General features: G+C 57.4%; 1 protein-coding gene, 1 long non-coding RNA gene and 1 other non-coding gene across 12 annotated transcripts in view; 2 read left to right on the top strand and 1 right to left on the bottom strand.

Annotated features, from left to right (window-relative positions):
- PAQR5 (progestin and adipoQ receptor family member 5) overlaps window positions 1-21,299 on the top strand; it is a 52,272-nt gene that overhangs the window by 14,683 nt on the left and 16,290 nt on the right. For 5 of the 10 annotated variants that reach the window (XR_012502645.1, XR_012502646.1, XM_074354001.1 and 2 more), the window contains exons 2-5: window positions 1,294-1,416; window positions 7,210-7,375; window positions 9,363-16,651; window positions 17,665-17,870. Coding sequence is in view for 8 of the 10 variants with exons in the window: in XM_074354001.1 (XP_074210102.1) it covers window positions 16,302-16,651; window positions 17,665-17,870 (556 nt within the window). In the remaining 2 variants the exon portion in view is untranslated. The other 5 variants (XM_045516934.2, XM_045516935.2, XM_074354003.1 and 2 more) reach the window with 5 other exon arrangements.
- On the bottom strand, window positions 679-20,366 carry LOC141575226 (uncharacterized). Its single transcript, XR_012502648.1, has 3 exons — window positions 20,239-20,366; window positions 10,306-10,496; window positions 679-815 (listed from the first exon to the last, which is right to left on the bottom strand). It is a non-coding gene; the product is annotated as an uncharacterized LOC141575226 (long non-coding RNA).
- Window positions 9,518-9,675, top strand: LOC123616937 (U1 spliceosomal RNA). Its single transcript, XR_006725032.1, has one exon. It is a non-coding gene; the product is annotated as a U1 spliceosomal RNA (small nuclear RNA).

Genomic DNA, 21,299 nt, shown 5'->3' with positions numbered 1-21,299 from the left:
TGGCCAAGTGGGAGGGCCCGTTCATTTATTTCCTTTCAATGGCATTGCTGCTTTAGTTTTTTTAAAAAATCAATTAATTAAGTGCTGGTAAGAACACACACGCTCATTACAGAAAAGCAGAAGGGAGAAAATAAAGCAGATCCCGTGATGTGGACCCACCGTCCACAGAGAGACCGCCGAGCCTGAGGGGAGCGCCCTTCCCAACACGCTTCTGGCCGTAAACGTGAGCAGTCGGAAGGAACACAGGTTTATACAGACGGCGTTACAAGATTTGTGCTGTTCCATAACCTGCTTTCTTCGTTTAACGGCATGTCATGGCACCGTTTCCTGTCCGTAACCACAGACCTGTCGCACCTTAATAGCCACACAGTGCAGTTTTACATGGACGGACCGCGACTTACCCAGCAGCTCTCTTTTGCCAGCGATTTGTATCGTTTCCAACTTTTCTCTCCAACGTGCGATAACCTATCATCCAGCTTTTTTCAGATGTGCAGCAGTCGCCTCGTGGTAAATATGCTGCACAGCCGGGTAGCTGGGACAAAGGAAAGGTTCCGTCCACTCACTGAGTCCTGAAGCCAAGCGGGGAGGTCACCATGGCAGCCCCTCGGGCTTGTGGAGTGCCGGCCCCTCAGCCTCAGCTCCAGCCAGGGAGGTGGGGCAGAGCCAAGGGGAAACAGTCCGTTTTCAGGCAAAATCATAAGCCAAGGAGGAAGGAGTATTACGGAGCAGGAACGCAGAGCTGAGGTACTTCAGGAGGCAGTGGTGTTATTTCCGTCCTCATGAGAGCCATTGATAGTTTTATTATCCTCATTTAGCTGATAAGAAAATTCAAATTGAAGAGATTAAGGAATCTGCCCGAGGGCGCACAGTAAAGGTGGAATCAGAACTTGACAGTGGCCTGCATCCCCTCTTAATTCTCCTTCCCAGCATAGGGTCGCCGCCCTCTCTCCCATCAGCACCCCCGAGACCTCCAGTCCTGACCCCGCCCCCCCCCCCGCCACTGCATCAGGCAGGGTCCACGCTGTGCCTTCACCTGGCTCTTTCCAGGCTCCACCTTGGCCCCCTGCCCCTCCACACAAGGTGCCCCCTCCACACTGAGCTGTGGACAACTCCTCCTCCCTCTGCACCCTCAGCCTAGAATGCCCTCCCCTCCATGGCTGCAGGCTGCCTGTTCACTCTTCAAGACTTCGCGGAAGCTCCATCTCTTCAAGAAGTCTTCCCCAGCTCCCTGATGTGACGTCTGTCCTGTGGTCCCCCAGCAGCATGTGGTTCTAACGGCAGTTCTACCGTCAGGTGCGCCTGGGACAGTGGTCGGCGGTGACCTGCACCAGCTGTGAGCTCGTCAGGGACAGACGTCGTGACGTTCATTTCTCCACCTCCTCTCCTGCCGTAGCCTCGGACACAGAGCGGGCAGCGGTAAATGGATGCTGAGCGACTAAGTGACCGAGCGTCTTCCCATATGCTCTGCATTTCTGCTCCCAGCCCCAGGGACCACCTTAACCCAAGCAGACTGGGTGCTCTCTGCTTCCCTGCTGCTTACCTGGCTGGTTCCCCAGTGTTGCCCCCAGCACCTGCCCCAACCTCCAGCCTCCTTAGACCTGGACCGCCTCTTTTTCTCACCACGATTCCTACCCTTGCGTTGCCAGGGAGACCGAGGTACTGGGCAAACCCTTGGTATCACCCCCCGCCCCACCCCCGCCCCGGCTTTGTCAGCGCTGCCCCTTCAGTCCCGGGAGCCTTTGTCTCATCCCGCGGGCTCCTCTGGGCTCCTCTGCCCTGAGAAACCGCGGGACTTTGAAAATCACCCCTCTGCCTCCTGAATTGATCTGTAGCCTTGACTTCTCCAAAATGTGGTCACGTATTTTCAAACTGCAATTTGTGTGAATCCAACTTAACTTGACTGGAAACTGCCCTGGCCGTCGTCCTCCCCTGCGTAGGTGCCACCACCTCCCAGCCGGGGGAGCTGGTGCTCTGAGCCGTGATCTGGGATCAGAAACCCGACCTTTATCACCAGGGCCCAGAGCTCCGGCCAGGCTCGGCTGGAGTGTGGGGGCTGGGAGGCACCTCGGGGCCTGGCCTTGCCCGGGGGCAGCTGTGGAGGGACCCGCTCACTCTGCGGGGTTTGGGGTCTTCCCTCCCGGTGGGGGTTTCGGGGCTGGTGCTGGGACCTGCGGTCTTTTGAGTCCTGCTGCACGTCTCTGTGTGCATTTCCCCTGGCGACCCCAGACCTCGGCTCATCCTGACCTCGCCGAGCCCCTGCAATGCCGTCGGTGACACGTGCGCGTCCCGTGGTAGTTTGCACCAGATGACCTCTCAGGAGCTCCCTGATCTCCTGTTTCTAGTTTTCTGAAAGAAGCGAGGGAGACGCTCCCTCCCAGACAGCGTGCTTTGCCCTTGCTGTGTCTGCCCAGCGGGGAGTCGGATGTTTTCCAACGTCACGCTTTTCCAGAAAAGGAGGAGTGGCATTGCGGTCGGCTCCGTCCAGAGTTCTCTTCATCCTTTCTTCCTTTATTTTGAACAACAAGCTCTCTGGGCTGCTTGGGGAAGGCATGGTCACCTGAAAACGTCCCCATGCATGCTTGTTTGGGATCCTTTCAGGAGGCACCTGAAGTGCACCATCAGCTTAAAGAGGGAGGGGCAAACCACGGACCTCCGACTGGGGTTTACTCTCGGGAACCTGCTCTCCCGTTTGGAAGAACTGGTTCTGCTGTACAGGAGCTTTTGAGCCCCGTGGAAATCAGAGAAGTGAGTCTGCAGAGTCGCCGTGCCAGCTGACCCGAGCCAGTCCCTCGCTTACCATCGCTGCGTTCCGTCCGTTCCTACGGGCACATTCAAAACAAGCAAACAAGCGAACATGCAGACAGCTCTGACGCCAGCGCTGCCCCATGATGAGAGCTGGCAGCAGTGTTTTCTGTCTTAACTGGTACATGAAGCCGAGGTGTGACTTCCACCTGGCAGGATCTGAAGTTCGGGAAACGCAGCCTCAAACGCGTCGGTTCTTCAAGGTCCGTGAGGGCTGGCGGACCCTGGCCTCAGCACCGGCTGCCACAGCACGTGGGGGGGGGGGTCTCAGGCTGAGTCCCGCCCCGTGCCTCCCCCCACACAAGTATTTTCCAGGAAGCAGGCACAAAAACAGTGAGGTGGCCGCTCTGTTGGCGGGTGAAGTCCCCGCAGCCTCCCCCTTGGGCGCTCTCGGTGCCTTTCCTGAGGGCTCACGTGAGGTGGATGCGCCCGCTGGACTTCTCCTTGGTTCAGGCCCTGAAGCCTCCTTCGAGGGCCCACCTGGGCCCATTCAGAGGGGCGGCCACCCCGGGGCGCCCCGTCACTGTCCTTGCTCCCGCCGGGGTGGGGGAGGGGGGCGGGCAGCTGTGCGACACTTCTCACCAACATGCGCGTCTCTGATTCCACTGATCTCCCCAGTGAGACGGCATCCATTCCGATAACCAGCAAACCCTCTGGTGTTGATCAAAAATAGCCCCAACCCAGCCAAAGCTGAGGCCTCTGGAATGTGAGCCCTCGGCGAGTCTTCAAATGCTGGTGAGCCGCCGCCCCAGAGGTGTGGGCTAAAGCTAACGCCTTCAGATCACACTGTGTGAAGTGTTTGAAAGCAGACTGCCCACAGTGTCACGACGGCAGATGTAGCAGCAGCATTAAACACAGCTTCAAAAAGTGCTGCTTCTGAATAACTTCGATGGAAGTGGTAGCTGACTCCAAAAAGTGGCGGCTGAAATCCTGCTGTCAAAGATGCGGATGAGGGTTTTACTCTGCACTGGTGCGAGTTATCCTTGTTTCTATGACCTGGGAGTGGAAAATGACACTTAAAAACTAGCACCGTGCTGGACACAGTAAGGGGTTCTAAGTGCGCACGTCTAGCTGAGCAAGTCGTGGTGATGAAGGGTGTGTGCTGCCCCTGCGTCTCCAGGGGCGGCACGCTTTGGGGCCTCTCGCTGGGGGACAGCCCATCCGTTTACATTCGGCCGCCTTGTATGTAAACATATTCGGGGGGTGGTAAGTTTTGCCGCCCGAGTCCTTTAAGGCCCGGGATGTGCAGAGTGTAAGTGGAAGTTTGCTGTGAGGAGGGTGGACAGGAGCAGGGCCCGAGCACTCGCCTGCGAGGGGTCACGAGGCAGGTGCCCAGAGTGTCATCTCTTGTTAAGTCCCCTCGTTTAGCTCTGAGGGGACGAGCCTGAAGCTCCAGGTGGTGTTTTGTTGTGAGCTGCCTCGCCCTCCCCTCTCCCTCGCTTCTTAGGGCTACTTCAGGAGAGCTTGGCAGGTGCGCGCGGTGCCGTGGGCCTCTCTGAGCTGCAGCGCGGGGCTGACGCATTGGCCGAGCGTCACACTGTGTTTTGATTTCAGAACTCTCCAAAGCCTTTCTGTCTTATTCAGTCTTGTTTCTAAAACCCTGGGAAGAGGCAACAAACCAGGCTGCCGTTTGAAATGCTGGAAATCATGCTCTGACTTGCACGACGCCGGTGAACTTCAGAGCTTGGCTGGTGATGGAGAGAGACTGGAAAGACCAGTGGGCTCACGCGACGATCCTGAGTCTGGGATGCCTGGCAGTAGGCGGAGCCCACACTTCGGCTGTGCTCCGCGACGTCCCTGATCATCCGGAGACGCTCCGCACATCCGCGAACAACAAAGTGGACGTTTAAGACACGAAGTAACAGGGTATTAATGGGAGAGGCCTGATGCCCTTGAATGGTGGGAAAGCATGACCCAAGACGCTGCTGCGAGAGCGGTGTCCCCTGTGAGCTGACAAGCAGGGTCACTGTGTAGCATCTGGGCTGTGAGCACCGTTGTCAGTGCTCTGTATTCTTCATCTGTTCTCAGCAGCAAAGAGAAGCTAGGTCCTCCGGCTCTGTGCTGGGACTTAATTCCCTTTAATCAGAGCCACTTCTCTTCTTAAAAGGAAGCTTTTGCTTCTATTTTCCTTCTCAAAGAAAGGGCTTTTGTTATTTTGTTTTTACTGTAATTCAGAAAAATTCCACCCGAGACATCTTCTGGTTGACCTGGGGGTGGACGTGACCCCCTCTTCCCTCCAGTTACTGTACAGCCCGCACGGCTGAGTTTAGGCACAGGGGATGCCATGTGTGTCACAAAGCTGTGCAGCTTTGACTTCAGCTAAATTCCCGCCTTTTCCTTCCAGCCGAGGTGGCCCACAGGGAGCGACTGGCTCTGCTCGGAGCCCTCGCCCTTAAGGGCTTATTCGTCATGCGAATAAGATGCCGGACACATTGGCTGAAGGAAGAAATGGGTGAATCGTGTGCTTTCACAAGGCCCAGTCGGCCGCCCTGCCTGGCGCTGTGCGCTGCGAGAGCGAGCAGGGACCACCTCTTTCCTTTTTCTTGCCCGCAACATTGAGATCCAGGAGAACCAGGGGACCAGGGTGGCCAGGTCTGTGGAGACCCAGCCTTGGCCCTGTTATGGTTCGGGGTTTTTCTGGTGTGCCTGAATGTCCCCAGGTACTGGACGGTCATCTCCAGTCCCGCCACCAGGTGAGCTAGTAGTGTTCTGGGAATAAAAGCTTGGCGATTTAGGTCAAAAAGCCAGGAGGACCACGGTGTACCAGGTCCACTCACGTCAGTGTTGTTCCGTTGTTTGCAAAGTATCGGCTTCCAGGTTTTAACCTGGGTACAACGTACATGTGCTTTAAAGATTATTTTCTTTATCCTGTGATTCAGAAATATAACTTGTGTATCATTTTTAAGTGTATAATTCAGCGACATGACAATTCCACAGCCATCCCACTGCCCATTTCGAGAGCGTTTTCTCATCCTGTGCAGGAGCTCTGCGCCCCGAGCAAGCCCGCAGCCTCTGCTCTGCGTCCGGTGTCTGTGAGTCGCCTGTTCCAGGTCCTCAGACAAGTGGAATCAGGCGTATGTCCTTCTGTGACTGGCTCATCTCGCCTGGCGTGTAGTTTCCGGGTCTCCATCCACGTTGCAGCGCGTCAGAACTTCGTGCCTTTTCACTCGGTCACACCCCAGTGTGTGCGCCAGCCGGGTCCTGTCTGTAATCGTGTTTATTCACCTGCTGAGGGGCACTTGGTCGGCTTCCACATTTTGACTGTTGTGAATGACGTTCCCACCCGTGTTTGTGAGGAAGAAGGGCATTTATGGTGGAACGTAACTACATTGTGCTTTGTGCACAGTTCCTGATGGTAACACATGGAACATGAAGAACTGTAATGAGGCAAAGGCATGAACAAACCACAAAAACAAAAACGCACTCTAAGTTCAAAGGATGAACAGCATTGCATCATGAAGGAAGCATTTGCTGAAGGTCGGGGTTGCGCCAGGCACACACCCTGAGTTCCCAAGCATCTCAGGAGGGCCCTCCCCAGTTGGGAGGGGCGGCGAGTGTGTGCTGGAGAGACAAGGCCCAGGCAGGCAGCTTTGCTCGCAGGCAGAGGTGGCTGGTGCTGCCGGAGAGGTGCAGGCAAGGCCTTCGGGCCTTCAGAGGCAGGGACAGGGCCCCCCGGGTCAGCGTGGGGGCGTGAAGGAGGCTGCAGGACTCAGCCCGGCACCACGGGAGCAGACAAGGCACTGACTGTGGTCAATGTCCAGCTCTGCTCTGTCTTTGCTGAATCCAGCTTGTGTTCTTCTGCTTCCTGGGCCTGCCCGGAGGGCTCTGGGTTCCTCTGGTTCACGGTGCTCACTGCTGTTAAGCAGTCTTCATCCTGCGCTTAAACAGTCCTGCCGCTCTGTCTCCAGCGGCGCCTTGGATTCGCTGGGTCTGGCTCTTCTGTGTCTCCGGGCGACCACGCTCTGCTTAACCTTCTGGAAGAGCTGCTTCTCTCTGGGTGGTCTGGAGCACCGCTCTCAGGGGACGCAGACCTGGGCTCACGCTGTCTGCCCAGGGGCAGCACACGACGCAGTGAGCAGCAGCCCCAACACTCCCGAGCTGTGTGACCGCAGGGAAGTTACTCCACCCCTCTGACCCCCTTGTGCAACATGAGGGCTTTGGGCGACACCTGAGGCCCCGTCCAGCGCTACAGCTTTATGCTTGCCCGTATTGTGAGTTAATTGCCTCCCTCTGTCACTCGTGGAATGAGTGACTCAGCAGTCTGACTGCTTTGCGGGCGTTTCTGAGGAAGCCTGGTTATCCTGCCATCAGGAGCAAGGGCATGTCCATGGTCAAACAGTCTGACGGTCTGATCTGGCTGGCGTCTGGCTGACACTCACTGGGTTTCTTCTCGCTGCCCCCTTTCAGTGAAGCAGCTCGGACATTGGCTGGCCAGAGGCATCCGGGCCATGGTGGGACTCTGAGCGAGACCTGCCAACAGGAACCGGCTGTCACCCACCGGCCTTCCCAGCCCGGATTCAGGATGCTGACCCTGAAGCTCCCGAGGCTGCTCAGCGCCGAGCAGGTGCCCCAGGTACGTGCTCTCGTTCAGGTGGCTGAGCTCCCGGCTGGGGCCCGGTGACTGCTCTGTGAGGCCCACTCTCTCCCAGAGCCCCTCCCAGACTCCGTCAGGGGATTCCAGCCTCCTGTTTCCCTCACTTACACCGAGCCTGGAAACAGAAGGGACCCCGAAACCACGTAAGGTGTAGCCCTTCCCTGTGATGGCTGCATTTCATTCTGAAGCAAAGTCATTGTTAAGACTGCAGGCTCCGGGCGGAGGGTGTAGCTCAGTGGTGGAGCGTGTGCTTAGCATGCACGAGGCCCTGGGTTCAGTCCCCAGCACCTCCATTAAGATAAATGGTAAACATAATCCCCCCAGAAAAGGGAAAAAATTGTTTTTAAAAAACTTAAAAAAAATGAAAATGCTTTCTAAAAAAAACCAGGACTAGATTCAAGCTGAAGAGATGAAGCCAGCAGCACGGGGTGGGGGGACGTTTTTTAAGGCCCCTCCCATGGGTGCTGGAGGCCCAGGCCAGGTGTGGGCTGAGGCAGCGAGAAAGGTGGCTGATCCTCCTGGGCCGGGGAGCCCTGGGGCGGCTGCCCCGAACGCGCCTCCGGGGACTGGTCATCTGCGGTGCTGGCGGGAGGTGAGGCCGTCTGCCTGTGGGCCGGCCCAGCGGGGCACGTCCTCCTTGCAGAGCAAACGTCTCATTACACCTGTCTCAGAGTCAAATTTCTTTCCTTTTTGACTGAGTGGGTGTTATTTCACGGTGGAAACATCATCTGGAGGACGTTGGGAGGACAGCTCCTTTCCACTCTGCTGACCCCCACGCCCGTATGACTTTCCCCAGGAGAATAAATTCCAAATGACTTACTGGAAGATTTAGGGGAGACAGGCCTGCAAACCTTCTCCCTAAAGCCTGCGTGGGCCAGGGGGACGGGGGGACGGCGCAGGGCGGAGCTGTTGGGGGTGGGGCCGAGGGCCGCGGGAGGTGTCAGACGCGTGGGAAGCGAGGCCGGCTCCCCCACCCAGGGAGCAGGGGGCCCCCGCGCCGCTCTCAAGGGCCGCGCACGTCTCTTCCTGGGGCGTTGCTCTAACTCAGAGCTGATGTCATTTCCCACCAAGATGAGCTTTGCTCTGTATTTGAGGACCCTCTGTGTTTCACTGGTTTCTTTCAGTACCTTGCACATCCTGCCTAAGTTAAATCTGAGTGTTTAGTGACGGTTGTTGGCATTCCCTTCGCCTAAATAAGAATAGTTTATGATCCAATTTGATACACATTTCGGCAAGATGTCCCGTATCGGGGAAGATTCAGAGAGTGCTGTGTATGCTCTCTGAATTATTCCAAAGGAGGCATCAATTCTTCTGGTCAGAAATTTGACCCATCTCTGCAGTAAGGTTGTTCTTGGATTTGGGGACAAATTCCGGTGTTGTATTAGTTTTCTTTTGTTGCCATAACAAATTACCACAAATTCGATGGCTTGAAAAAGCAGATAAATTCATTCTCTCACAGTTCTGTAGGTTAGAAGAAGACATGGGCCTCACTCGGCTGAGATCAAAATACCGGTGGAGGCTTTGGGGGAGAGTCTGCTTCCTTGCCTTTCCCAGCTCCTGGCGACCTCCCGCCGTCCCCGGCTCCCGGCCCACGTCCTCTGTCTTCAAAGCCGGGAGCCGTGCGTCTCCTGACCTTTCTTCCGTAGTCACATCTCCTTCTGCCTCTCCCTTCCTTCCACTTTCAAGTCCCTGTCATTACATTAGGCTTACCTGGATCATCCAGACAATCTCCCTATTTTAAGGTTAGCTGATTAGCTACTGTAATTCCATCCGTGACCTTAATTCCCCTTTGCCATATGACCTGACGCACTTCCAGGTGCTGGAGGCTTGGACGTGGACATTTTGGGAGGCCTCTGTGTGGCCTGTCACAGCCTTTCCAGTTATGCTGCGTGGTTATCACAAGCTCACCTGTGGTAGAGTTTTAAATCAATGCCTGAAACTGAAGGTTGTTTTTCTGGTTCTTCAGTCAAAGACTGAACCCAACGGGACGCTTCACTGTTTCAGCTTCTTGACTTTCTTCTGTCGATCAGCACCCTGCATGATGCTGGCCCTTCAGTGGGCCTTCTCACTCCGGGACACCCAACCTGTACTGGGTAAAGTGTACTTTTTAAAACCATCTATGTACTTGCGTGGAGGGCAGACACCATGGTCACGAAGGGGTCTTCCCAGGGCGAGGCTCATCCACTGCCTCCGGACGTGCTGAGCCCTGCGATTTCCCCAGACGTGGGAAACGCGACTGCGTAATTTGTGGCAGTGGGGGACTGTTCACGCTTCCCTTGAAGAGAAGAAAACAATCTGTGTGTCCTTCTTCCCCATTTTTTTGTTCACTGAGGTGCTGATGCCCTCGGGACCCCCCCCCCCCGTAGACGGCGGTAATTTGTTCCATGACTTTTTATCCGTCGCACGTGTTCGAGCAGAGGGACTTTGCCGTCGTCTTGTGTAAACACTGGGCTGCGTGCGTGACAGCATCCTTATGCTGGACTGAATGCTGGACACTTGTTTTTAAGGAGTGTCACCCTAGTGTTCTAAGTTAACACTGACCTACGATCGCTTGGCACCAGCCATGCTTGCTGTTAATCCAGCCTGTTCACGGTCCTAGTGACTGCGTGTGGGGCGTGTGCAGGCGGTGCTTTGCACTTTTTCAGGTGACAGCCTGCGTGCTCTCTTTTGCCGGAATGAGTCTGGTCGCCCTGCACGAGGGGCTTGGCGTCCGGCCGGCGTCGGGCGTGCGGCAGGTCTGTGCTGAGCGACGACTCATACTTGGTGCAGCGGTTTGCGGCCTGCTCCCTGCCCTCCCCGTCTCCATGCCCCTCCCACTAACCCCTGGCCACACTCCTCACTCCTCGCTGGTCCCTGACCGCCCCTCCCTGGCTTTTCATGTCTGCGCCCCTGGGCTCATGGTGACTTACCTAAAGGGCACCTCCTCTTCTGGGATGAGCTAGATTCCGGGCAGGGAGGGGACAGCATGATGCTGAGTCAGGTGTCTGGGCGGTGAAGCCAGAGCTGGTTGCAGCATCACAGGCCCTGGGAAAGTGTTGGAAATGCAGGCTCACCCAGCCCTGCCAAACTGCAGTGAGATCCCCGGGAGGTCCGCAGACACCTGCAGGAAGAGCCGGAGAGCCTCTGGCTTAGAGACGTGGCACCCAGCCTCCCCACTTGTGTGAGCCGGCTCAGGCTGCCATGAAAAGCACCGCAGACGGGGAGGCTTGAACAGCAGAGAGTCACCTTCTCCCATCCTGGAGGCTGGACGTCCGCGATCAAGTGCCACAGGGCTGGTTTCTCCTGAGGTCTCTCCTCAACCGGCAGACGCTGCCTTCCCGCCGAGTCCTCGCGTGGCCATCCCCTGTGCACACACGCCCCAGTGTCCCCCCGTGGGCCTGCATTTCCTCCTCTAGAAGAGGTGACTGTCGCCGTATGTGGGTGACAAGGTACTGCATGCAGAAGACCCTACAGGCCCCACACGGATCTACTGGAGCTGACGAAAGAATTCGGCAAGGCAGCAGGACACAAGAGCGACACACAGACGTCGGGGCGTTGCTCTACACGGACAATGAAATACCAGAAAAGGAAGTAAAGAAACAATCCCTTCTAAAATCACGTCCAAAAAAATGAAACGCTTAGGAATAAATCTGACCAAGGAAGTGAAAGACATATACGTGGAGAACCGTAAACATTGATTAAAAAATTAAAGACGACAAAGAAGTGGAACTACACCCCACGCTCCTGGATGGGAGGAATTAATACTGGTAAAGTGGCCACACTGCCCAAACCCCCTGCAGACTTAACGTGACCCTGTCAGACCACCCAGGACGTGCCTCACAGGGCTCGAACCAGGAACCCTAAAACGTATAAGGAATCGCAAAGGCCCGGAACTGCCAAAGCCATCCTGAGGAAAAAAAACAAAGCTGGAGGCATAACCCTTCCAGACTTCAGACAACGCTACAGAGCTACAGTCGTCAAAACAGCACGGTACTGGCACAGAAACAGACATACGGATCGATGGAACAGAACAGAGAGCCCAGAAATACACCCACACGCTTACGGCCAGAGGAGGCGGGAACACACAACGGAGAAAAGACAGTCTCTTCAGCAAGCGGTGTTGGGAAGACTGGACATGGCATGTAAGTCAGTGAAGCTAGAACACTCCCTCACACCATACAAGGAAATAAACTCAAAATGGGTTAAAAACTTAGATATAAGACCAGATGCCATAAACCTCCTAGAAGAAAACACAGGCAAAACATTCTCTGACATAAACCCTAGCAACATTCTCCTAGGGCAGTCTACCCAAGCAATAGAAATAAAAGCAAAAATAAACAAATGGGACCTAATTAAACTTATAAGCTTTTGCACAGCAAAGGAAACCATAAGCAAAGCAAAAAGATAACCTACAGAATGGGAGAAAATATTTGCAAATGATGTGACTGACAAAGGCTTAATTTCCAGAATATATAAACAGCTCATACAATTTAATAACAACAAAAAAAAATCCAATACAAAAATGGCAGAAGACCTAAACAAGCAATTCTCCACTGAAGACATGCAAATGGCCAATAGGCATATGAAAAAATGCTCAATTTCCCCAATTATCAGAGAAATGCAAATCAAAACTACTATGAGATATCACCTCACACCAGTCGGAACGGCCATCATTCAAAAGTCCATAAACACTAAATGCTGGAGAGGCTGTGGAGAAAAGGGAGCCCTCCTACACTGCTGGTGGGAATGCAGTTTGGTGCAGCCACTGTGGAAAACCGTATGGAGATTCCTCAAAAAACTAGGAATAGACTTACCATGTGATCCAGCAGTCCCACTCCTGGGCATGTATCTGGAGGGAACTCTAATGTGAAAAGACACCTGCACCCCAGTGTTCATAGCAGCACTATTTACAGTAGCCAAGACACGAAAGCAAAGTAAATGTCCATCAACAGATGACTGGATAAAGAAGTTGTGGTATATTTATATGATGGAATACTACTCAGCCATAAAAAAGAATACAGTAATGTCATTTTCAGCAGCATGGATGGACCTGGAGATTGTCATTCTAAGTGAAGTAAGCCAGGAAGAGAAAGAAAAATACCATATGACATCACTCATATGTGGCGTCTAAAAAAAAGAAAGAGAAAAAAGACACAAATGAACTTATCTACAAAGCAGAAGCAGACTCACAGACAGAAGACAAACTGATGGTTACCAGGGTGAAAGGGGGTGGGCAGGGATAAATTGGGACTTCGAGATTTGCAGATACTAACTACTGTATATAAAATAGATAAATGACAAGGTCCTACTGTACAGCACAGGGAACTATATTCAATATCTTGTAGTCACCTATAATGAAAAAGATTATGAAAACAAATATATGTATGTATCTGTATGACTGAATCACTATGCTGTACGCTAGAAATTTACAGAACATTGTAAACTGACTCTACTTCAATAAAAAAACAAAATAAACATGAAACTGCTCAAAAAAAATAGATAAATTAATGAATAAGTTTCCTGTTCTGATGAGGGACTTGAGTTGCATTGGATGAATGGGCTCGCTTTAATTGATCACCTCTTTGAAGGCCCTGTCTCCAAGCACGGCTACGGAGGTGCTGGCGTCAGGGTTTCAGCGTGGGTTTTGTGGGAGCTGCAGTTTGGGCCACGACAGCACTTTAAAGAGGAAGTCCCTGAGGCCCAGGGAAGTCTGTGACGGTCCTCAGTCGCCGCAGGCGGAGAGATGGGCGCTTCCTCTCCAATGAGCCCCGCGGGGCGGCCGCCAGGGACAGTGCGAGAGGCTGGGATGTGGGACTGATGCTTCAGCTTCGCCCCCACTACTGGAATCCTGGGTGAACGCCTTAACCTTTCCTTTCCTGAGAAATGGGGACAATAAAAGGCTGTCCCTCCTGAGGCTCTGAGGGCTCCATGAGATCCACACGGGAAATGCAGACAGGACACGGGGCCTCGCTCAGCCTCTCGGTTTAGCCGGCTGTCACCGTGCGCTGCTCCTACTTAGCGCTGAGCCAGAATGCCCGCTGCTCTTCCCCAGGTGCAGCTGAACAGCTGGCAGAACCAAGGGCTTAACAAGTCGTGGTGGAATTTCGGGCGTCCGCTGGCAGGGCACAGGGCCTTTCCTGGAAGCCACCCCTGGCGGGCAGGGAAAGGAGACCCGCAGACGGCCTTCGACCCGCTGCCTGGGGGGGTCTCACTCCTAAGTGGCAGACTGCGCACGGCTTGATTTCATTTCGCTCTGAGTTGCCTGGCCTGCGACTACCGGGAGGAAGGTGGGGTCACGTCGCCCCTGCTGTGTGGCTGAGCCGTCGCCTGCCCGCTGGGGCTGCTTGGGAACAAGGCTGGCTACGGAGGGTTAAGGAAGCCACTGCCACCTGCCCTTTTGGCGCGAATGCAAAACTGTTTTCACAGGTTTTGTCTGTTGTTCAGATTTAAGTCGTCTGTGTTCTGTGCCGTCTCCTCCGTGCAGAGCGCTCGCTGAGGCTGGAGCCGCACGGTGCAGGGATGATTGCCCGCCCGGCGCTTGCCACAGGGCTCAGACCCGGGGTGCGGGCTGGTGAGCGAGGGTCAGGTGGGGGTGGCAGAGCCGGGGGGCCGTCGCTGCTCCGGGACAGAGGGGTCCCTTTCTTTTATCCATCTTTTATCTATCTGTCCTTTCTGGGGAGGGGCTGCTTTAAACCCTGCCCCTCATGGTGTGGCTGATGGACCTCCCCATCCATGTCTGGGGTCAGGACAGCAGGTCAGAGGGACCCAACCCTGGCTTTGGTGGCAAGGCATCCTCCCAGCTCTGGGGCCAGATTCTTAAATGTGGCCCAGTGGTCTAGTTTGTGTTCCCCTCTGGTTTTTGGCTAGGGCGGCGTCCTCTCCTGCCTCCCAGAACGCAGGGTCCACAGAGAGAAGCATGGTAGACACCCCGAGTCATGTGGACAAGATGAGGTGCCCCCCCTCTGGGTCCCGGCGATCCACGGTCCAGCTGTGGCCGCACTGTCTGTCCTGCAGCCCCGCCCTGCTCGCTTCCTCCCTGTCCACCCCAATGCCCGGGGTTCCCAGGCCACTTGTCATAGGAGTTCCTGCTACATAGGATCTGCTGAGCATATTCATGTGAAGGAGTGAGCAATTAATAACGATCGCTCCTTTCTGAAGTTTTTGCAGCTTAAAAAAAAAGAAACTTTTTTAAAGGAAGAAAGAAAGAAACATGAGAGGTAGAATGACAGACCCGCAGTTTCCACTGGAGGGCCTTCCACGCACGCCTGCCAAGCACACGCCACCCTGCTTGCAGGGTCAGAGGCTGAAAGCCAGCGGCCCACTTGTCCCCCATGTCAGCAGCCCTGATGGGGGGCCACTGCAAGCCAGGATTCCTGCCTGTCCGCTGTCAACCGGGCACGTCAGCAGAACTGAACGGTGAATCAAAAACTGGAACAGTTCGCTTCAGTGAGCTAGGTCCCAAGCCTAACTCCAGTAGTGTGTCTTCACTGGACTGTGAGCCACCTTCGCCTCCCTCCCCTCGCCCCGTTGACCAGTTTCACCCAGAACTGAACCAAGAAGGGCGCATACTCACATCTGGCACGCGAACCCCTCCCATTTCGCAGGCGAGGACGCTGAGGCCCTGGGGGTCGTGGCCCAGCGCTCGGTCGCAGGGCCCCTCTGTGGCCCAGACTGACTCTCCGCTCTGAGGCCCCTCGCTGTCCCCGCTGTCCGTGAGACCCCTTGACTTGGGCCTCAGGGCATGGCATCAGGGGTGCCAGGTATGGTGTGTTTTTGGATTGAGAGCCTCTCTTACCGTGAATTGGTAACCCAAATGGGGGTTCTCCCAGCCCGCACTCCTCCCACAGCCCTAGAAAATCAGAACCTTTAAGATGCCTGTGACTCGAGGGGGAAGGGCGTAGCTCAGGGGTAGAGTGTGGGTTCAGGCCCAGTACCTCCATTCAAATAAATAAATAGACAGTTAAAAACCCTAATCCTCCCCCCAAAGGAAGTAAATGAAATGTACGGTGGCTCGGTCCACGTCACGATCACTAACCTTTTCATTATTGTTACTTGCCTCTGTTGGTCTGCTCCCTTCTGTCTCCCTTTCAGAGGCTATAATGACACCCACCTGCACCCTGGTCCTTACCTGGGGGGACGTCCCCCAGACACCGGCAGCTTTGGGAGATGTTGCTGGTTGTGGTAACTTGGTGAAGGGGGGCACAGAGTGTGCTGCAGGCACCTGCTGGGCAGAGACCACAGACGCGGCCGCATGGTGCCCAGGCCAGCCCCCCGCAGCAGAGCTGCCCGGCCCCAGCCTCCAGTGGTGGTGAGACTGAGAAACCCCGATCCAGTCCGCACAAAGGGGCGGAAGAACCTCCTGCAAGTCCTGCCACCTCCGCAGATGAGGCTTTTTACCTCCCACGCCCCTCCCAACCTCCCCCCGTGTGTCGGAAGTGTCTCTAGTCCTAACGTTCACGGCAGGAACGCGACGCGCCTTCTGCTTTTACCCTGAGCTTTTGTCTTCCCTGCCTCGTCGCCACAGTTACCATTTCTCAAGGGTGCAGTGCAGTCCTCCAAGCAGGCTGACACCCCGTGCTTTCCCTGCTCCGTCCAAGCTTCTCCTCGAGGGTGGTGACTAGGAGCCTCGCCGAGCGGGCCGCGTGGGGCGGGGGGCCCGCCTCGTGTGGGCCCTGCTGTGGCCGCCTTCCTCTCTCCCTGCTAATGTCATCACCGTCTTCATCATCAGAGGCCTTTATGAGGCGCCTCGGTTCATATATCCCGGCACTGGGGGGGTCTCCGGCAGAGACCACCCCACCAGCCCCTGACATCCAGGGCTTGTCGGCTCGGACAGGCAGCACACATGTCAGCCAACCACGAAGGCATCTGGAGACCAGGCTGCAGGCCCCAGGCAGAGGGTGCGAAGCCAGATTCTTAGGCAACATTCATGACAGGAGTAAGTGTGCCTGGGAGTCGGGGCCCTAAATCCTTTCCAAGAGCTGGCTGCAGGCTTCCTGAAGGACCAGGGGTTTCGAAGCTGTGGGAAGGGCTCGGGGTCACGTGTTCCAGGCCCAGCCGGGGAGAAAGCTGGATGCTAGCGGAGCTGTGCCTCCTGAGGCCTTCCCACCACGCCCGCCTCGCCTGGCTGCCCCTTTGTCTCCCCCTGCAGGTGTTCCATGAGCAGGGTATCCTCTTTGGCTACCGACATCCACAGAGCTCCGCCACTGCCTGTGTCCTCAGCCTCTTCCAAATGACCAATGAGACCCTCAACATCTGGACACACCTGCTGCCCTTCTGGTAACTCCCCGCCCCCTGACCAGCCATCTCGGTCGAGAGCCTGGGAACCGGGGCTTCCTTAAACACAGCGGGGCTGAGAGAGCTGGGGTTCCACGCTGGGGTTTGTGGGACTCCCCCGTGGGGCGTAGACGTGGAGTTGGGAGATGTTGGGGTCTCCCGCTGGGGTGAACTCTAGGGCACAGATTGCAGTCGGATTTGAGGGGCTCCTGGCAGCTCCCCAGTCTTTCCCTGCTTCCCTGCTTCAGGGCCTGATTTGATAGCATTGTCTTATTCAGTCTTGGAGGCTTTCTGGACCCTCTGGAAGCCCTAGTTAAAACTCCCCAGCTTGAGCAAGTCCCTTAACCTCTCCAAGCTTCACATTTTCCCACCTGCAAAGCAGCCGTGATCGTCTGCGCCCTTCCCGGGGTTGCCCCGAGGGTTTCTGGAGGAGACACTGGGAAAGGACACGGGGTGCGGGGTGCCCACGGTGGCCGTGAGGTGCGCGGTCAGGCAGCTCTTTGACGGAGCCAGCAGAGCGGTGACTCTGGGAAGCGCGTGGGCACAAGTGAGAATCGGCAGGAGGTGAGGAGGGGCTGAGGAAGCTGGGGCTGGAGGCCACCTGCACACACCTGGGCCTGTGCCTAACGAACGAGGGGGGTGGAGTCGGGGTCAGGGGCCGGGTCATAGTGCATCAGTGCCGGCAGGCCCTCAGCGGTCACTCAGCCCGGCCAGTGCTGGCCGTGGCTTGCTCACGTCCCCTGGCCGGGTCCCGCACAGGCTGGGCTCAGACTCCCTCCCGCAGGGAGCGGTAAGAGGGTCTGTCGGGCACGTGCAGCTGCGGCCTCTCTCACTCCCCCTCCTGCCCTTTTCCAACCTGAGAAGGACCCCACTCCCCCTCCCTTGCTTGTGGCCCTGACACCAGAGTGAGACCGCTAGGGACCGGCCACCCCAGGGGAACAGAAGGCAGACGACCGCCGGGTCGGGACTGTGAGAGGCGCCCCGGCCCGGGAGGCTGAGGGCCCCCTGTGTTCCAGCTTCTTCACGTGGAGGTTTGTGAGCGTCCTGCGTGCGACGGACATCCCGAACGACAGCTACTCCTGGCCCCTGCTCGTGTACATGGGCGCCAGCTGCGTGTACCCGCTGGCGTCCAGCTGCGCGCACACCTTCAGCTGCATGTCCGGGAACGCCCGGCACATCTGCTACTTCCTGGACTACGGCGCCGTCAGCCTCTTCAGCCTGGGTACGTGCGGCCTCTCCCTCCCCCCGGGACCCCGCCGCCTCCCGCCCTTCCCCCTGCGGCTGTGGCGCCGCGGGAGGGTGACAGCAGTCCCAGCGCACGGCCCAAGTTCCTGACGAGCGTTTTATAAGGAACTCGTCTGAAGGTGTGCTGGCAGGTACTGAACGCTGGCTGGCTGAACAAGAGCCCTGGGCCGTGTGTGAGCCGCCGCTGTGGGGTAGCCCTCCCGCCCCGCTGGCGGCGTGAACAGGGGTGGGGGCCGATGCGAGGCGGGGCCCCGTGCTCGGCAGGGCCTCTGCACAGGCACAGTGGGCTGAGGACTTACTGCTCCCCTGACACGATTCCTCTAATTGTCAGCTGACGTCATTAAAGTTTTAATCATTGTTAATGATTGAACAGTTCTAACAGTGGACTTGCAAGTTCTCTGACACTTTAACCACCTGCTGTCGCAGGCCAGGGGCGTCGTGCTGGCCTCTGGCGTGCCCAGCAGAGGAGGCGTGGCCAGGGACCCTGCTTGCTGAGGCGGGAGGAGTGAGCCCTTGGCTCTAAGTGCTCCTGGAGCAGAGTTGGGGGGGTGGGGGGTGACACCCCAGCCTCCTGGTGTTTCCCTCTAAGTGATGCCCCTCCTCCTGTCTGCTCACCGCCCCCACCTTGGGCATTGTCTGTCCCCTCTCACCCCAGTTCTAGCCTCTGCCTCCCTCCTGACCCCACTCCAGGTGTGAAAGCAAAGTCCCCATCTTCCCTCAGCCAAGAGGGCGTGCGAGGAGCCTCACTCCCTCCTCTTCCCCACCCCTCCTCTCCCCCCTCACTAGTTACACACGCGTACACGCACACATACGCACACGAATGTGTGCACACGTATCCGTACACACACACACAAGACACATTCACACACGCGCGCGTCCACAGACGTATTTATGCACGCATGCACACACACGTGCACACATGGGGACACACACAGTCTTCACTGCCTGCCCTCCCACTCCTCAGTGCTCTGCTGTCCGGTCCCCGCTGTTTGATGGAACTCTGGCTGCTGAGGCCCCGGTCTCCTCCCGACCACCGGGACCGAGCCTGTGGTGCGGGGCCCCCGTTCTCTGGAAGCCTGCCTCCTTTTCTCTGGCCCTGTGTAACATGTGTATCCCCCTCTCCCAGTCCTCCTCCCACTCGGCTGCCTTTGCGTCCTGCTTTGCTGGGTCCCTTCCTCTGCCCTCCTCCCTGGGTGGGTGAGCTCAGAATCCATCCCCGGGGCCCCGCTCTTCCGTGGCCAGGCCCCCTGGGAGGCCTCCTCAGCGCCCACACGCCCCCCTACACCTCTGGAGGAGGCCCTCATAAAGCCTTTCTCTAGTCTAAGCTGCTTGCCTGAGGTCCCCACCGCATCCAGCCCTGAGGCCTAGCCGGGCCACACCCTCCCCACCCCGCCCTCCACGTCAGAAACCTGTGAATGACCCTCACCTCCTCCTGCCACTCCCCCTCAACACCCACCCCCTCTGCCATCCTGCCCGATCAGTGGGCAGGCTCCATTGCCTTTCTCCTCAGTACCTTTCGGACCGGCTGTGCCCCCCTCAGCTTGGGTCACGCACTCACTCGTCTCCCTGGGCCGTACCCACCTGCCCTGGGGAGGCTTCCTCAACGCCTTCTGACCAGGGCACCCTCCCACTTACACTCCCCTGGCTCCCGGTCACCTGGGTGTGCTCCTTCACCCAGCGTCGTGCAGAGCTCCTGCTCAGCTGCCCCCAGCGCATCGTGATGGGAGCAGGTGCCTTGGGGCAATCAGTATGCGGCAGGTTCCGTGCTGAGCGGCTGACACATGACCAGGGGCCTGTGGTCCAGCTGCCACCACGCCCTAGAGGTTACATGCTCTCGGCAAGTTTCCTGCCCTCGTCAAGCCTCGGTTCTCTCACGCGCAGAATCAGCACAGCAGCTGCGTCACGGGAGTGTCGTGAAGGTTAAGTACGTTTGTAAGTGAGCAGCTCAGACAAGCCTGGCGCTTAGCCAGTGTCACAAGGTAGCAACGACCCCAGTTGCCAAGGGAACCGCGGCAGCAGTCCCCGGACGCAGGGACTGCCTTACGCCCCCGCCGTAGGTGAGGACAGCGGGCACAGGAAAGGCGGCTGCCCGGCCGCGCAGTCCGTAATGACGGAGCCAGGGCCGGAGCCAGGGTTTGGCCGTCTTAATCCCCCACCCAGAAACTTCCAGTGGCTTCTTCCCGCCTGAAGGGGCAAGTTCCCTTTCCGTACCCTGGTGTCCAAAGCTGTCTCCTGCTCCTGCTCCCGCTCCCTGGAAAGCCCCCCCGCCCTCCGGCCCCCGTCAGGACCCCCCGTCTTCCGAGGTCAGCCGCTCTGCTGCCTGCCCGCTCGCCCCCAGTGCCCACCTCAGCTGGAGCCGCCGGGGGGCCCTCGCTGATTCCGCCTCCCGCTGCAGCTTCTGGCGAGGGCTGAGGCCGCCTTGCTCTTGCAGGGCCGTGGAGCTCTGCCTTGGGCAGTGTGCACGGGGCGGGCGCGTCCGGGTCCAGTGGGGACCTCGCCCGGTGTCAGGCGGAGGGAAGGGGCCATCTGTCCGCGGAGGCGGTTCCCAGCCGAGTCGCACGGGCAGCCTGCGGGAGTGGGGAGCTCTGTGCCGGCAGGTGGCGGTTCCCGGCCCTCCCGCCTGCTCAGCCTCGGGCTCGTCACTTACGGCCCAGCCGTCAGGCGGGATCAGGGGCAGAGGTTGAACCTGTGCGGCCTGAGGCCTGCTTCAGCCTTGAGCTAGGATCCCAAGGTTCCAAGGTCTTTGGCTAACAGGTGACCCCAGTCCTGGTCTTAGGCCCTGGGCTGGCAGGTCTGCACTGCCTCTCCCCGAGGGGCCTCAGCAGCTGACAGGACCGGGGAGGCCATCAGGCCCAGGCCCCCGGACACCTCTGGCCCCTTTGAAAAGGACAGTGACCGCTCCTGTTCTTCCAAATAAAAGCCGCAGCAGGCAGGCCTCTAGAAGGCCTTTCAGTCCCTTGCCCTTGCCAGCTCCAAAACCTAAAACAAGATAAAACACCCTGGCTAGCTTCCCACGCCCAGCCTCTCAGCTGGCCGGCCGCCGGCCTCGCCCCGGCGGGGCCCTCCCCACCTGCAGCCTTGACCGTCCCCGGGAGCGCCCGTGTCCTCGGGCAGGCGAGGTGTGCATGCTCAGAGCAAAGCTGAGTGCACTGGGGGTCGGCCTGGACCAGAGCACGTGGGCAGAAGGAGGCAGCGTCACCAAACTGCCTGCGCTTGAAGCTTGGCTCTGCTGCTTTGTAGCCGCGTGCTCCCGGGGGGTTACCCACGCTCTCTGTGCCTCCACTCCCTCACCTGTAAAATGGGGCCACGTGCAGGATTGGTGTCAGAGAGGGGCTGCAAAGATGATGTGAGTTTATACATGGTCAAGCCCTCGGGCCTCGCTGCACTCAAGGACCACTCCCTGGGT

Source organism: Camelus bactrianus, chromosome 27 (assembly GCF_048773025.1).
Source record: "Camelus bactrianus isolate YW-2024 breed Bactrian camel chromosome 27, ASM4877302v1, whole genome shotgun sequence".
Taxonomy (NCBI): domain Eukaryota; kingdom Metazoa; phylum Chordata; class Mammalia; order Artiodactyla; family Camelidae; genus Camelus; species Camelus bactrianus.
The sequence above is the reverse complement of the archived record's forward strand: the minus strand, read 5'-3'. Positions and strand labels throughout refer to the sequence as shown.